The sequence below is a fragment of the Otolemur garnettii genome, unplaced genomic scaffold, assembly GCF_000181295.1.
Source record: "Otolemur garnettii isolate 467f Iridium unplaced genomic scaffold, OtoGar3 scaffold00005, whole genome shotgun sequence".
Taxonomy (NCBI): Eukaryota; Metazoa; Chordata; class Mammalia; order Primates; family Galagidae; genus Otolemur; species Otolemur garnettii.
The window spans coordinates 22625915-22640858 of record NW_003852400.1 but is presented as its reverse complement, the minus strand read 5'-3'; the positions used below and the strand labels follow the sequence as shown (position 1 = coordinate 22640858).

General features: G+C 37.5%; 1 protein-coding gene across 1 annotated transcript in view; it reads right to left on the bottom strand.

Annotated features, from left to right (window-relative positions):
- Window positions 1-14944, bottom strand: part of PPP1R9A (protein phosphatase 1 regulatory subunit 9A) — a 300931-nt gene that overhangs the window by 62373 nt on the left and 223614 nt on the right. Inside the window, exon 7 of the mRNA XM_012811566.2 lies at window positions 5321-5476. Within this exon, the coding sequence (XP_012667020.1) occupies window positions 5321-5476 (156 nt within the window). The remainder of the gene's footprint in view (window positions 1-5320; window positions 5477-14944) is intronic.

Here is a 14944-nt window from a genome sequence, read left to right as displayed (position 1 = left end):
AGAAACTCTTAAGAGACAGAACACAGATGTTTTCACACATCTTTAGGAAAGGATCTGAAACAGGAGAGCACCAGTAATTTAGTTAATCTTTAATCTTCTCCACACAAATCAGAAGAGAGGCCATAGCTTGATGCTTGGACCTCTTGTTCACTACCTCAACCTTTGGTGCCACATGGTGGGTAAGTCAGGACAATACCAGAATCCCATTATAGTTAGACAGGGTAAGGGAGCTGCAACCACTTGTTGTGCAAAAGGTATACCCATAAATATATTTAACAAAAACTTCTGAAATACAAAAAGTTGGCACTGGGAAAAGAAGCTGAGGAGAATACGCTATGGTGATTATTTTGTTAAATGCTAAAGACGGTGATGTGTTCTATATATTGCTAGGAAAACATAACCTAAGACTGAGGCAAAATCAGTCAGAGTAATGAAACAAAAATGTCTAATTTGTAAGCAGTAGATGAAAATTTGGTGTGGCCGGCACGTGGCTCACGACTATAATCCTACCACTCTCGGAGGCCTAGGCCAGTGGATTGCCTGAGTTCAGGAGTTTGAGACCAGCCCAAGCAAGAGCAAGACTCCATCTCCACTAAAAATAGCATTGTGGCAGGAGCCTGTAGTCTCAGCTACTCAGGAGGCTGAGGCAAGAGGATCTTTTGAGCCCAAGAGTTTGAGGTTGCTGTGAGGTGTGAAGCTGTGACACTCTACCCAGGGTGAAAGAGTAAGGCACTGTCTCAAAAAAAAAAAAAAAAGAAGAAGAAGAAGAAGAAGAAGAAAAAGAAAAGAAAATCTGGTGTATCTGATGGCAGGTTGGTAAAAATATTTTTTTTAAAGCAAGAAGCAAGCATAGAAAGTGCAAAATGTAAACTAAAGTGGCAGGTATACTGTGGATTGATTAAACTCATCAACTAACTCACAAAGACCCCCAGAGTAGTACGCAAATTAGATGTAGAAATAGGTTGCCAAAAGGAAATATATTTAAACCAAAACATAGAGTGGATGAAAATAAAACGATAAAAAAAAAAAATAGATGCTGTAAAGAAAATATAAAACAAAAGAAATCCACTGTTGCATTTTCACTATCAGACAAAATGGAATTGGGGGCAAAATGCATGAGAGGGCAAGAGAGATGTTACAATAAATCAAGAAGTTGTAATAAACCGGAACATACATGCAGCTAACAGCAAAGATTTAAACACCAGCCGGTGATTTTAATACATGCCTTTCAGAATTGGTAAATCAAGCAGACGAAATCTAAGCCATGTTACAGAAGAAATGTATGTGTTTGTATTATTAATCTTCTCTGAACATAAAAAAGATGTAAACTTCATACCTGAGCATAGAACATGTATGCTTTTTGCATATACAAGGAATATTAAAGCATATTTAATATTAACATTAATATTAAAGCTGTTTATGAGTCTAGCTACAAACTCTCCACAAACAGTATCTACTGACTGCAGTTATGCTTTCTGATGATCAGAGGGTAATAAAGTTAAAACCTAATAACAAAGTATAGCAAAATAAAGTTCCATATGTCGGGAAGGTAAAAAATGTACTACTGTGTAATTCTTCTGTTAAGCAGGGTAAATTGCAAGATAAATTACATGTAAAATAGCATTCTACATGTAAAAAATCATTAACATGTAGGTAAAGCAGCATTCAGAAATATTGTACTTATCAGAATGTAAGAGTTATAAGTATACTAACTGAAACTGATCAACATCAAAAAAGAATAAATGAAGAAAAATAAAGATACTGGGTTTTTTTTATTAATTTAAGAAGAAACAATTAGAAAATTAGACTAATATGACAGATACAATTATAGGAAAAAACAACTGAGTAAAAAAGTAAAAAAAAATTCAAATTTAAAAAGGAAGGGTAACTAATTACAGATATAAAATACTTTGATACTTTGAAAATTATTTACAAAACTCTAAGTTGATAAATACAAAGCATAGAGGAAATATATAAATTTCTTTAAACATAAAAAGTACCAAAATTATCCCCGCAAAATTGAAAACTTGATAGAATTACAGCTATTATAAAAGATACTTAAAATCATCCTGCACAAATACACAGATGGTTTTAACTAAGTAATAATAAACTTTAAGGAAAAGAAATTTCTATCTTACGCAAATCATTAAGTCTCTGACAAAAGCCATTTCTGAAAATAGGAAAACAGGGAAAATGTCCTAAATTATATCGAAGCTAATACAATCTTTGTGTCAGCTTTTGATTAACCCATTCTAGTCACATTTTCTGATACTGTAGCTGGACATTTATGTAACTAATAGAAGTTACTATAAAATTTTAGAAAGGATCAGAAAAAATATTTAGATTAAACAGATATATTCTATGAACTCAAATTAAAAGATTCAATGTCATAAAATGATAGCGCTCTGCAAATTAATTTACTAGTTAAATATAATGACAATACAAATGCAGAAGAGAATTTTTCCAAGGAATTAATAAAGTGATTCAAATGTTTTCCTGAGTAAGTTGAAAAGTAAAAGAATTTTTGAAGAAAAGTTAGATGGAACTGATCTGTCCTATCAATGTTAGCGTATATTCTGATTGTACTGCACTGAAGAGAAATGAGAAAACAGAACAGAATATAAAGGCCAAAACAGTGTAGACTGGAAAGGCACAAACCGTACAGATAATGTTGGCCTTCCAAGCAGAGAGAAATGGATAAATAAGCATCGAATAAAAATGCTAGCCAACCCATGAACCATTTGAAAAATTAAACGTGGGCTTGTCTTATTTTACTCCACAAATGCCAGTCCGTGAGTGATACCATTCATTCTCTAAATATTTAACTACCAAGTATACACCAAAAACTGTGCAAAGATGAGGCTATGACAATGAGCAAAAATGTAGGAGCTCAGAGTCTAGTAGGAAGACACATGATAAGCCAAAGCAGGACTGATTGAGATGTCAGTCTGACGTGCTTTGCCCAAATATTATAACCCATGTTTTTATTTAAGATAAAGTAATAAAAGGACCTTGTAATATGAAACTTCATAAAGACTCCAATACAGGTGTCCTCAAACTACGACCTGTGGGCCACATGTGGCCCGCTGAGGACATTTATCCGGCCCACCAGGTGTTTTTGTCGTCGCTGCCTGTCCTGCTTAGCAGCCAACTCGTCCCGGGGCCCGCAGTTTGGCCCTCCAACGGTCTGAGAGACAGTGAACGGGTCCCCTGTTTAAAAAGTTTGAGGATCCCTGCTCCAATACACCATTGACCCTCCACACTCACCCCAGGCTTTGTGCATAATCCTGTAAAAAATACCCAGTGCTGTACAGTCATTAGACATGCATAATTATCACATAAAGCAATTTGAGACTGTGATAATGACAGTGTACAAGATACAAATGCCATAAAGAAACACAGTTGATAGTGCGGCCATCTCCTAAAGAAATGAATACATTTGCGTTAAATATAAAACAAATGAGGATAAAAGAATTACAAGTAGAATGATGTGATCATTGCCTGCTCTTGAGATGGGGAAAAACTTCCAATTCTTAAAAAATAAAATTAAAATAAAGCTACACATTCAGTTAGTCAGGTTAAAAATACGCCAGCCATTGTTCCATAGAATGGGTCCAGATCATGCAGCCGTGTACACTAGGATCAGTACAGTTTTCTATGAAGGGCCTACCAGCAAATAATTTAGAATTTGCAGGTCCTACAGTCTCTGTTGCAACTACTCAACTTTACTGTTATAGCATGAAATCAGCTACAAGCAATACAGAGATGGGCATGGTTGTGCTTGAATCAAACTTTATTTACAAGACATAGGCTGGAGATTTTGACAATGTTTCATAGTTTGCCAACCCCTGGTCTAGATCACACAGTTGTCTATATAATGGTTCACACTTAAAATAGTATTTATGGAGCTTTGAATCCTTGCCTCAATTCAGAAATTGGAGGATATAGCCTTCCATGTGTTATTCCTACTTTTTAAACTCTTTAGTTTCTATGAAAGAATATAGACTCTTCTTCCAGCTCAATTATCTACCAAAGACTAGGGGCCATACTCCCTGGACAATATGAAAGCTTTATTACAGGCTTTTGCCAGGGCATACTACCTTAACTCACTGCCCCCGGTATTCATTACAGTTTGGTTCAGAGAACACATTCAAGGGAGATTTTTTAAAGAACAAGTTGTCTATCCACTCTTCTAGATAACCGACATTCTTCAAACAAACCAGAGGTGCAGAGAAACAGGTGCCTAGATTATACCTCTTTCTTCCACTCACCCACTTCCTACAGGACTTCTCTTTTTCTGCCTTGCTCTTGGGTTTGAAGCTACCAGTTAATTTAGAAAGTCTTTATTAGAAATGAGGACGTTGTAAATAACGACATATTTGTCTTCAACACTGGAGGTTAATCTCCCAAAACAATGAAGAATAAACCACTTGGGAAAACACTCATTACTGTTTTTGTTTTACATGTTGGGGTTCTAAGTGGCAATGTGGAGGAAGAGTTTGTGTAGTTATATGCACCCAACCATGCAGGAGCTACCCTTGGCCCTTGTCTGATGCACCTGGCCTAGGGGACCTGACCTCCTCGGACTCTGAGACTGCATCCCCCAACTCCCTGGCTTGGGTTTGGGCTGAGAGAAGCATTAGCAAGGGAAGGAAAGCAGGTTTGAGGTATTTACTACCCTTGCCTCCAGGATACAGCTGTTAGCAGTGGCTGCACCTTATAAGGCTGTGGATATTGAACAGCCCTCCTTCAGAAGGAGCAGAATGGGCAGCTCTCTCTCGCTCTTTAGCTATTAAGCCAAAAGATGGTAACAGCTTCCTGCTGCTGCCAATCCCTGTGCACTTCACCACCCTCGTTAGCTCTATTAACTCTGTTCAAAGTCCGTACATTATACTCTCTTCAATTACACCCTTTGAGTAAGCCATCTGATGCTTATTAGGAACCTGTCTATTTCAGGAAAAGAAAGAAAAGAGAGGCTTTTTAGAAAATCACTGCCTTAGAGGAAAGCTTATCATCAGGTATCAAAAATTCTGTAAAACTGAAAAAATTACAACTTGAACTTACCACAGAACGGCACATTTAAGTTATAACTTGAAATTAGATATGTTGTAAATTGCCACTCTGACAAATAAGCATTTAAATCAACGATTATGGAAAGAGATCTACTTAAATTCTACTTTGAAATTCAATGAGACTTAGGACAATTTGTTATTAAAATACCATCATTTAAAACCGACTATTCTTAATGTATCATTCAAACAAAAATACATAATAATGAAATGCACAAGCATGAACAATATTCTGCAGGTCAGCATCATACCTCTTTGAACTTGTGATTGAGCTTGGCTATGTCCAGTTGTGATGGGGAAAACATGTCCTCATTCTCCGGCAGCTCAAAGACTTCAATGGGCATGTCACTGCCATGAAGAACAGGTCCTACCTCATCCTCATCTTCATCTGTGGCATATTCTCCTGTCTGAAAGGAAGGGGATTTCAGAAATCCAGCTGTCCTTACCCCAAGTGGAGGTGGGTTATTTGAAAATATTTCATAAAAGAGAAATAAAACATATCACCAAATGGTAAAAGTGTAAGTAGGCTTTTAAGTCAAGCATGCCTCATGCAGCTGATGTTATAAACAAATGTTAGTTCAAAGATCCAAAGTGACAAATCTATGCTATACACAGTGCATTTCTACAAATCTAACAGCATCAGGAGTGTCTTTAGCATAGAAATAAGAGTTGGGTTTTATGTTCGATCTGAGAATCAGATGTTTTTACTAAATAAAATTATGTTGCTAAGGAAAATAAGCCATGTCTTCAAATTCCCACCTCTTGTGTGAATAAGTCACCCAATACTGGGATTTAGGAAGAGGGGAGTCCAGAGATTCGTAAAGTTGGAAGAAACCTTAATTAAACCTTACAAAGGTTTAGCAGATTCTCCTAAGCTTTAGAGTTCAATCATTCCTGTCTTGTTTTGTTTGTTAAAAATTGGGGTGGTAAACCAGTGAGCTCAAGGATTAACAAGGGTTTCTAACTCACAGCCTGCACATGCGTATTATTTTGCCTGCTTCCGTACTTGTATTTTGTCAACGTGAGAACCAAAAAGATTTCACAGAAAGTTCTTTCTTGAGAAAGCCAATGACCTGACAATATAGGCACTTGGTGACATGATAAAAATTGGCCAGAGTTAGTAGCAGCTGACCCTGGTAGATGGGTCGTCCACTTTCCAATACGCCGTAACTTCCCTAACTTCATTTTGTTCTACATGGTTAGTGTCCCTCCTTTATAATACCTGCAGGTCTCTGTAGGTACTTGAGTTCACGACCTCTGGAATAAATGTTCCTCTTCGCATTAACTTCCTTAACATTATTAGAAAGTAGCTCCTCTCCTGGCAGCATCAGGCTATGAGACTATAATTCAAAATAATTGTTTGAAATCTATACCTTATGATATAATTTAAAAATAAATCACTGATTCACATGGTTAAAAAGACAAAGTTCATTTAATTCATGCCTGATCCTCCAGGTAGTCCTTTATTTAACACATAAAACACAGATAGGAATTCATATTGCTTTTAAAAAAAAACTTTCATAAACACTTTACTGAATGATCTATTCCCTTGATTAAATAGGCTCAGTAGCTGCTGTTTTTTCCTTTGGGTTCTATACTACCTTCTTCTTGCTAAAGCTGAAACTTTCACTAAAGTAGAAATCCTTTATTTTATTATTTTTTTTTTTCCATATTTGCACATAAAGAAAATCTGGTCATTAACCTGAATGTAACAATTCTCAATGTCTGCAAGAACATTGTTAAATTGTCTTCAGATTTTCTCTTTTTCAATAAAATAGTTCTAGTTGCCTCCACAGGTCTGAATTGCACTGTCTGTGACTGTCTTTGGGGTTATCCTCCAACTCTGGCTCCAAGTTCTTCACATTTCTTTAAGTACAGAGCCTGGAAGTACATACAACTTCTAATAGGAAATCTGGGGGCCGCTGACCTGAGGACAGCACACATGGCGTCAGTGTCCCTTACACTCTGCTTCCTACACAGAGCTGACTTTGGCGGCATTTGTGTATAGAAGTAAGCTCAGAGTATGTCATGCAGAGCAGTGATTTTCTGAACTACGAGGTCCGACGATTAAGTTCACAAACTCATCCTAGAAAAAAGTGCTACGTACCTCATTGCCAAATATCACTACAGTCACCCGAATTCAAAGTACTCCCCTTGGGGAGCTGTGCACCAGCGCCAGCGCCTAGTCTACCCTTCAGAGCACTTTTTCTAGACGAGTTCGCAAACTTAAGTTGTCAGACCTTGTACTACAACAGCTGTGATGGCCATTCTAGAAAAAGAGTTCCAAAACTGCTGATAAGTTCCAGGGATATTAATTAATAGGAATATAGCAAGGCTGGGAAATAAACAATCTCAAGAGACCGTCTTGAAAGTTTTCATGAAGAAGTATAAAACTGCACTTGTTTTTAACACTGTAATTACAACTAATAGCGAAGCCAGCCTTTAGTATGGGAGGCTTAAAACAGGTATATAAAATTCAGTTCTATATAATCAATTTGATGAATAGAATCAAATGACTCAAGAAAATCTCAAGCTAAATTTAAAGTCTGACTAAGCCTTTACATGTGGCACATTTTAAATACAAGATGAAATGAACAATTTGATTTCCCTTTGCCAGCTTGAAAACAAGTGCTTGTTCACTATATGTCAGGGTGTTGATACAAATTTGTGCCTAAGGATGGGGCCTTACATAACAGGATCTCAACAAATATTTTTAAGAGAATAAATCCAAGAATGCTAACTGCATTTACTTGGTAACATCTAGAACTTCCTGAGGAGATTTTATCAAGAAACTGAATGACTGTCACTTGTTAGGAAGACAGACTTCTATCACACACATCGTTAACAATCTTCCAGTGAATAACAGGATTTAAGAATTTAAAGCATAGGTAATTCTTACCTCTAACTACAGTTCTGGCCTTGTCACCCATATGTACTTTAATTATCAAAGTTGTCTTCATAAATGTAAGTTAATATACTTCTTGATTCTTTTGTTGAATTAGTCTCCTCTCTTTTACAATACCCAAATTACTTGTCACCTGGCTACTATTATCATCTTATTATCATTCATCTTCCCACTTACTAATGTTTTCTCTCCAACTAGCCTTATAAGCATCCCAAGGACCAATATGTCTTTTACTGTCTTGATTCTACTTATTATTTCTTATACGCTATGGATGGGGTGTTTAAATACTATGTTCTCACTCTCCCTAATGACCATCACAGTCCCACCCTGAATAGGCTTCAGGATACACTAATTGCAGAATCTCATAAATATCTGGAAATGAAAAAGTTATACTTAGGGGACTAAGAATAATTGCTCCTTCTGATTTCTTTCTTTCTTTCTTTTTTTAGGAAATAGAAATTATTTTTATGGGTATAGTGCAAGTAAAATAAATGACATGAAATTTGTTAGGAGAATGTTGTAAACCTCAAAACTAGACTGGATCCCAGAAAACTTTGCTATAACAAAGTATTTCCATTGGTATCCAACTCTTTCTTCTATTTTTGGCCAAATCTTGCAAGTAACCAGAGACTCCTGAAATTCTTTGTCCTAACTCACAAATCCACTTCAAATGTGGCAAGAACAGCTCTGAGAGTAAAATATGACCAAAAAAGTAAGTGTTCCCTTTCATGTCCTTACCCACTTTATTGATTAATATATACTTTTTAAAAGCCCCATAAAAGGGGATGAAGAACAACCCCTCTGAAACTTACTGTGTGCCAAGCACTGCGCATTCCTCAAGGACTGTGTGACATGGGTGTATCATACTATTTATCTTAATTTCAGGAAACCAAGACTTGGAACTTTACCTAAGGTCCAATAGTTAGCTAAGTTGTTGAAGCTACATTTATGTACCCCAAAGCTTTTTCTTCTAAGCTGTGTTGCTTCCAATCTATAGAAACTAAAGCTTTGCAGAAAAAAAAAAAAAATTGGGAATACATTTCTTTCCTGTTTCCTCAACCCAAAACCCTGGTGCATAATCTGTTGAGTTTCACCTTCCACAACTTTGAACATTATTGTTCAATTTACTTTGAAGATTTCCACCTGTGTCTACCGGTCTCCAAAGTTCTAGTCCTTTTCTCTTCTGTGCACCTTGGGAAAGTGCACAGAAGTTCCCTTTGAAAGGATGCGGAGCGATAGTTGGTGGGTTAATTATAATATAGAGCAAAATCCTCGAAAAACGAACACACACAAACACTATTTTATGGCTATGTAAATCCCAGAAGTATTAATTTATTTGTCTTTTACTCTCAGAGCTGATTCTTCCTGTTGGCTTCTGAGTTTGATGTTTCATACACTCTTACGTAAGCCAACCATAACATAGAGTCTATAAAATTATTGTAGTGCCTTTACAATGGATGGAAAAAAATCCTTGCAAGGCAAAATGAGCACAACATTCCTCTAGATATTTATGGTTTTCTCCGGTCTTTTACGCCCTCTCTCACCTAATTTTTTTTGAGCTATCAGTCTTTATTACAACTTCCCAAAGGATTATGTCTAGTTTACATAGATACAACTCCCTTTACATACATATTACATCAGAGCACTTAATATTTTATTAAATAACACAATCAGAATAATAAGTATAGCCAACAGGTTTTGCCTCTTGGTAAGCATACAACTTTTGACTCATGGGTGCTTTAGTATGTAGACTTACTAGAGCCCGGAACACTCACGAAAGCTGAAGATATCGTCTAGGTTTTACAAAAGGAACCGAGAGTAACTATTAATGAGAAAGTTAGCTTAATTCACCTATAGAGTGAAGACAAAAATAGTTCCTTTGCTAACAAGGTTGTCATGACCTTAAGGTAGATGCTGCTTGAGTATTTAACTAAAGGTCTGGCACATGCTAGGTGCTCATAACAAGTGATTTCTGTTGTGAGTACTGCTGGTACCAATACTGTAAGCCTCTCCAAGCTATGCCTGTAACCTTGCTATGCTTGGGTCTCCTAAGTTCCTAGAAGACTTTTGTGCATGAATCTCTGAAGTAAAACTCTGCCCTTCTCTAAACATGCTCCTTTTCTCATATTCCCAGTTGTGGAGTAGGAACCAGCTTCTACCCAAGCCCAAGGAAAATTCTATGCTTCTGGTCTCCCACTTACTGGCCTCCATCTACCCAGCGATCCAAGATGAATATCTGTCTATGTTAGAACGTCTTGTGATGCTGCTACCAGAAAGCCTTTCCTAATCTACTCCTTTTTATTCCTACTGGATGCCTTGCATCACTTGTAACACTTAGATGTTTTAATATCTGCCCTCTCCCATCAACTTCTTTTGTCCAAAAGTTCCTAGAGAGTGCCAGGTACAATTTATCCCTGCAATCCCGGCATGACTAGGACATTGCTTGGCATATAGCGGACACTAAACAAATGTTTGCTGAATAAATTCAAACAGTTGTATCCACATCTGCACAGCACGGCGGGGCCTGATTTTCCTGTTAATCTCAGCTTTCCGGCATGAAATATAGTGAAACGCAGCTGCAGCTGGGGCCCAAATGACCCTTCTGGGGATTTTCTCTTGTTGTTAGGTTCAACCACCAGCAGTAATTTTTGCTGTAGCAATGTTTGCTCTGGTAAATTCAGGGAAACTAAATGGTGCTAATCATAAAAATAGCCTTAATTATGCAGTTTTTGTTGGAATTTGTTTATTGGATTTGAATTTGGTTCTATGTATTTTCAGACTCAGTTCTGTAAGAGAATAGAAGAGAGCTGTTTCTTCTCTGGAAGAAAAAGACCTCAAGCTAACACTTTACTGTTTTAAATTCCTAAATCTGCACCGACCATCCAGATGGCTTTTGGTAAAAGCATCCCCTTCTCTGCACAGGCATCTCTCTTTCCATTTTTTGTCAGTGACTTCTGTGTGTCCTAGTTTTGTAATGACGGTCCACTTAGTCTCCTTGAATGTCATATGCTCATGTACAGAATGGGAATAACAGCACCTTCTTCCAGAGGCTGTTGTGGGAATTTATAGGGGTAATTATCTTCAAAGAGTTAATCATAGTGACTAAAATATACTAACTGACTACATTTATGACTATGATTATCTTCAACGTTTCTTGTTTCTTCAAAACAACACCACAAAATATGGTCATAAAAAAACATGGGCTCTAGGGTTGGAAAGACCAGGACGCCCAAACAAAAAACTTAATGATGTAGCTGCACAATGGTGGGCAAGGCATCGTGCTTGTATCTTTTGTGGTCTCCTCTTCTATAAAAATGGTGTCAAAGATACCAATCTCCTATTCAGAGGACTCAAAGAAATAAAATCTGCAAAATATCCAATATGATGCATGGCCCATTGTATATATTCATTTTGCCCCTGATTCATCAACTCATTCAAAATTTTGTATCAATCATTTGTTCTCAGAATGTTTCCTAACTTTTTTCTATTTCTTTTTCTTTCTTTCTTTTTCTTTTCTTTCTTTTTTTTTTTTTTTTTGAGTTTTTGGCCAGGGCTGGGTTTGAACCCACCACCACCACTGGTATATGGGACCAGCACCCTACCCTTTCGACCCACAAGTGCCGCCCATAATCTTTCTTTTTTAGTCTATTCTGATTGTCCAGTCACCACATCAAGAAACATCTAAAATCCATGTGTAGATTACTGATATGTGTTCCCCGCCTTCAGGCTTTCAGCTTCTTAGTTCTTCTTGGTGATAATGCTGACAAATTATTCTTTCTCATATTCTAAGCAATAAAATCTTGCCAATATAATCTTTTCCAACAACTCAAACACATCTTCTCCTTCTTAAAATTTTCTAGCAATTGTAGTTGTTTATAAGTTAGCACTTGAGTTTATAATAAAGTCTTCCTGGTGTTTTTCCCCCTTCTTTTTAGAAAGTAAACTCCAGAATCAGGAACTCTTATTTCCTGCAATGGTGGGTAGACTCCAAAATGACTGCAAATGTTCCCTGCTTCCTGGAGATTCATGCCCCTGTTTCATCCCTTTCCTCTGAGTGTGGGCTGGACCTAGTGATTGACTTTTTTTTTTTGAGACAGAGTCTTACTATGTTGCTCTGGGTAGAGTGCTATGGCATCACAGCTCACAGCAACCTCAATCTCGGGCTCAAGTGATTCTCTTGCCTCAGCGGCCCTAGTAGCTGGGTCTACAGGCGCCTGCTACAATGCCTAGCTATTTTTTTTTCTATTTCTTTTTTTTTGTTTGTTTAGCAGGCCTGGGCCAAGTTCAAACCCACCAGCCCTGGAGATGTGGCCGGCATCCTAACTGAGCTACAAGCACCCAGCCTAGTGACTGACTTTGAACAAGGAGATACAACAAAAGTAATGAAATGTCACTTCTGACATTAGTTTACAAAATGACTGTGTGTTGCTTCTCTTTTGTTTTCTTGCTAGCTCTCTAAGCCCTCACTATTGAGAAGCAAGTCGCCATGTTATGAGCATGGAGAGTCCCACATGACAAGGAACCAGCATTTCTGGCCAAAAGCCAGCAAGGACCTGACGCTGGCCAACAGTCACATAAGGGGGCTTGGAAGTGGATCTTCTGAGCCCTTCCAACAGTTGTGAGTAATCCTGGAAGCAGATGCTCTCCCAGTGGAGTGTTTAGATGACCACAGAGATCCTGACTCAGAGACATCCAGGTAAATTGACCCAAAGATGCTTTAACATACAAATATTTCTTGTTTTAAGTTGCTAAGTTTTGATGACAATTTGTTATGCAGCAATAGAAGGGGGAGACTGCCAAAATAAATACAAAAATAACACGGGAGTGAGTTTTGAAACAGGCAGTGGGTAAAGGCTAGAAGCATTCTGAAGAGTGTATTAGAGTGAGCCTAAATTGCCTTACACCATTAGCAGAAATCTGGAGGCGGGAGTCCTTATTAACATAGTGACAGAGAGCTTAGTAACATTATCACCTTCTCTAGTGAGAAAGTAGAAAATGTTCCTTGTGAACTAAGTGATAGATCTACCTACACGGATTTCCTAACAAAGTAGTGAAGGTGCTGCCTGATTTCTTCTCACTGGTTATAGTAAGATGTGAAAGAAGAGAGAAAATGAAAGGGCCATTAAACAGACAGAAACTAGATGTCTTGATGGTTTTGAAAGTCTTAAAATTAAGTCTAAAATTAAGAAATGGTTTTTAAATAAAGTTCAAATCTAGGATACTCCCAGGAGAACATGGTCTAAAAATGAAACATTGACCGTAAAATCTTAACAATTCTGAGCTTAGAAAACCCAAATTTTTTATAATGAGTGGTAAGCAAGTGCGCCACTGCCTTACAGTGAGATCCTATTTACTTTTCAAATTTGGAATAAATTTTTCAGATTTATTTGTCTACCCTCTAGTCTTTGTTCACTATACAAATATCATGGAAAAGACAATCTGAAATAAAGGCCATAGGTGCCGCTGCTCACAAGACACTCAGAGAAGTGAAAAATCCAAGGAGAAATTGTCTCATGATATCCACCCTCATTCCTCCACTGTTTTGGCTTGTAGTGAATTTTCCCAAGGGCATGACACTCCTTTGGCCACTCTGATCAATGTGACTAACAGTCGCTGAGATTTGATCATTCCGTCTATCTCACAGCATATAATTAGGCCTATTATCAACAGGGCTCCAAGCAGCAAAATGAATCCAACTTGGAACGTTGAGATCAACCATATTCTCAGGGTTCCTAGACCCATCTGGTTAAATAAATCCCATACACTATTACAAGATACCTTAGAAGCTAAGTGGCTTTCTCCTTAAGCTTCTATATTGACCTTTGTACATGGCCTAAGGTATTAATCCAGGTATAACAGGATGTTATCAGTAATTGCATCAACTTGGCCTTGGCATGCAAGGAGGAAGTCTAGGGTTTAGAGCATTTCTGTCATCCAGAACAACCCTGGATAGAAAGTGGAGGCTGACCTAAACACCCTCCCAGAGCAAGGTAGTGACAGTGAACACATCATCCAATGTCAAATAAATTTTGTACCCATATCTAATTAAATGACTCTATTCATAAGGATAATTGTTTGTGGGGTTTATAAATAATAAGTCATCTGAGAGCTACATGATCTACTGGTCTTCCTTTACAAAAAAATCTTTTTTAAAAAAGACTGGGTCTTTAAAATATTCTTAAAAGATTTCTATAAGGTCTTTCTTTAAAGACATGTAAACACTTAAAAATGCCTCTAAGGTGCAGATACATAAGCAGCCCAAGGCATTTGGTCAGTTGCCACAGTTCCTTCCATAGTTTGCCATCCAAACTTGAATATGTCAGTCCATAATCTTCCGAGTGACAGACCAAACAGGTTATTAGCAATTGTCCAACAGTCAGTAAAATACAACGAGGTTCATCAAGGGGAGTACTGGCCAGAGCTATAATTATGGCCTTATGTTATGCATACTAAGCAAAGCAACCATGTTTATTTTTGAGTCTATCTATCAGTGCTGAGGTAGCAAACCCTAGTAGACAGCATTGGACAACTTAGCTGAACCATCAGTGAACCAGTCCCAGGCATTTAAGGAAACCCTCTGAACTGAAGGCACCATGAGCCAAAGTCCCTGCTTCAGGAGACAGAGTGGCAGACAAGGATGTCCTCAAACAAAAAGTTACCACTTGTTCATGCAAATCTAAGATACAATTGGGCCAGGTTCACAACTTCATGGAATCTGTCCTTTGCATTTGACAATGTTTGTTGAACCCTCCCAATGTTGTTGGTCATGAGTTCAAGCTGACTCATTTTAGTTGAGACTATGAAGCCAGAGAGCCATAAGACCTATATGAGTCAGACACTCAGTTTCAATAGAGCTTAGTAGCAGAATAATAGCCGCTTTGTACAATGAGGTGTTTTTGATGATGATCAGGCATGCAGTATTGTTGTATTGGGATGTCTTTTATATATACATGTGTATATATATATGTGT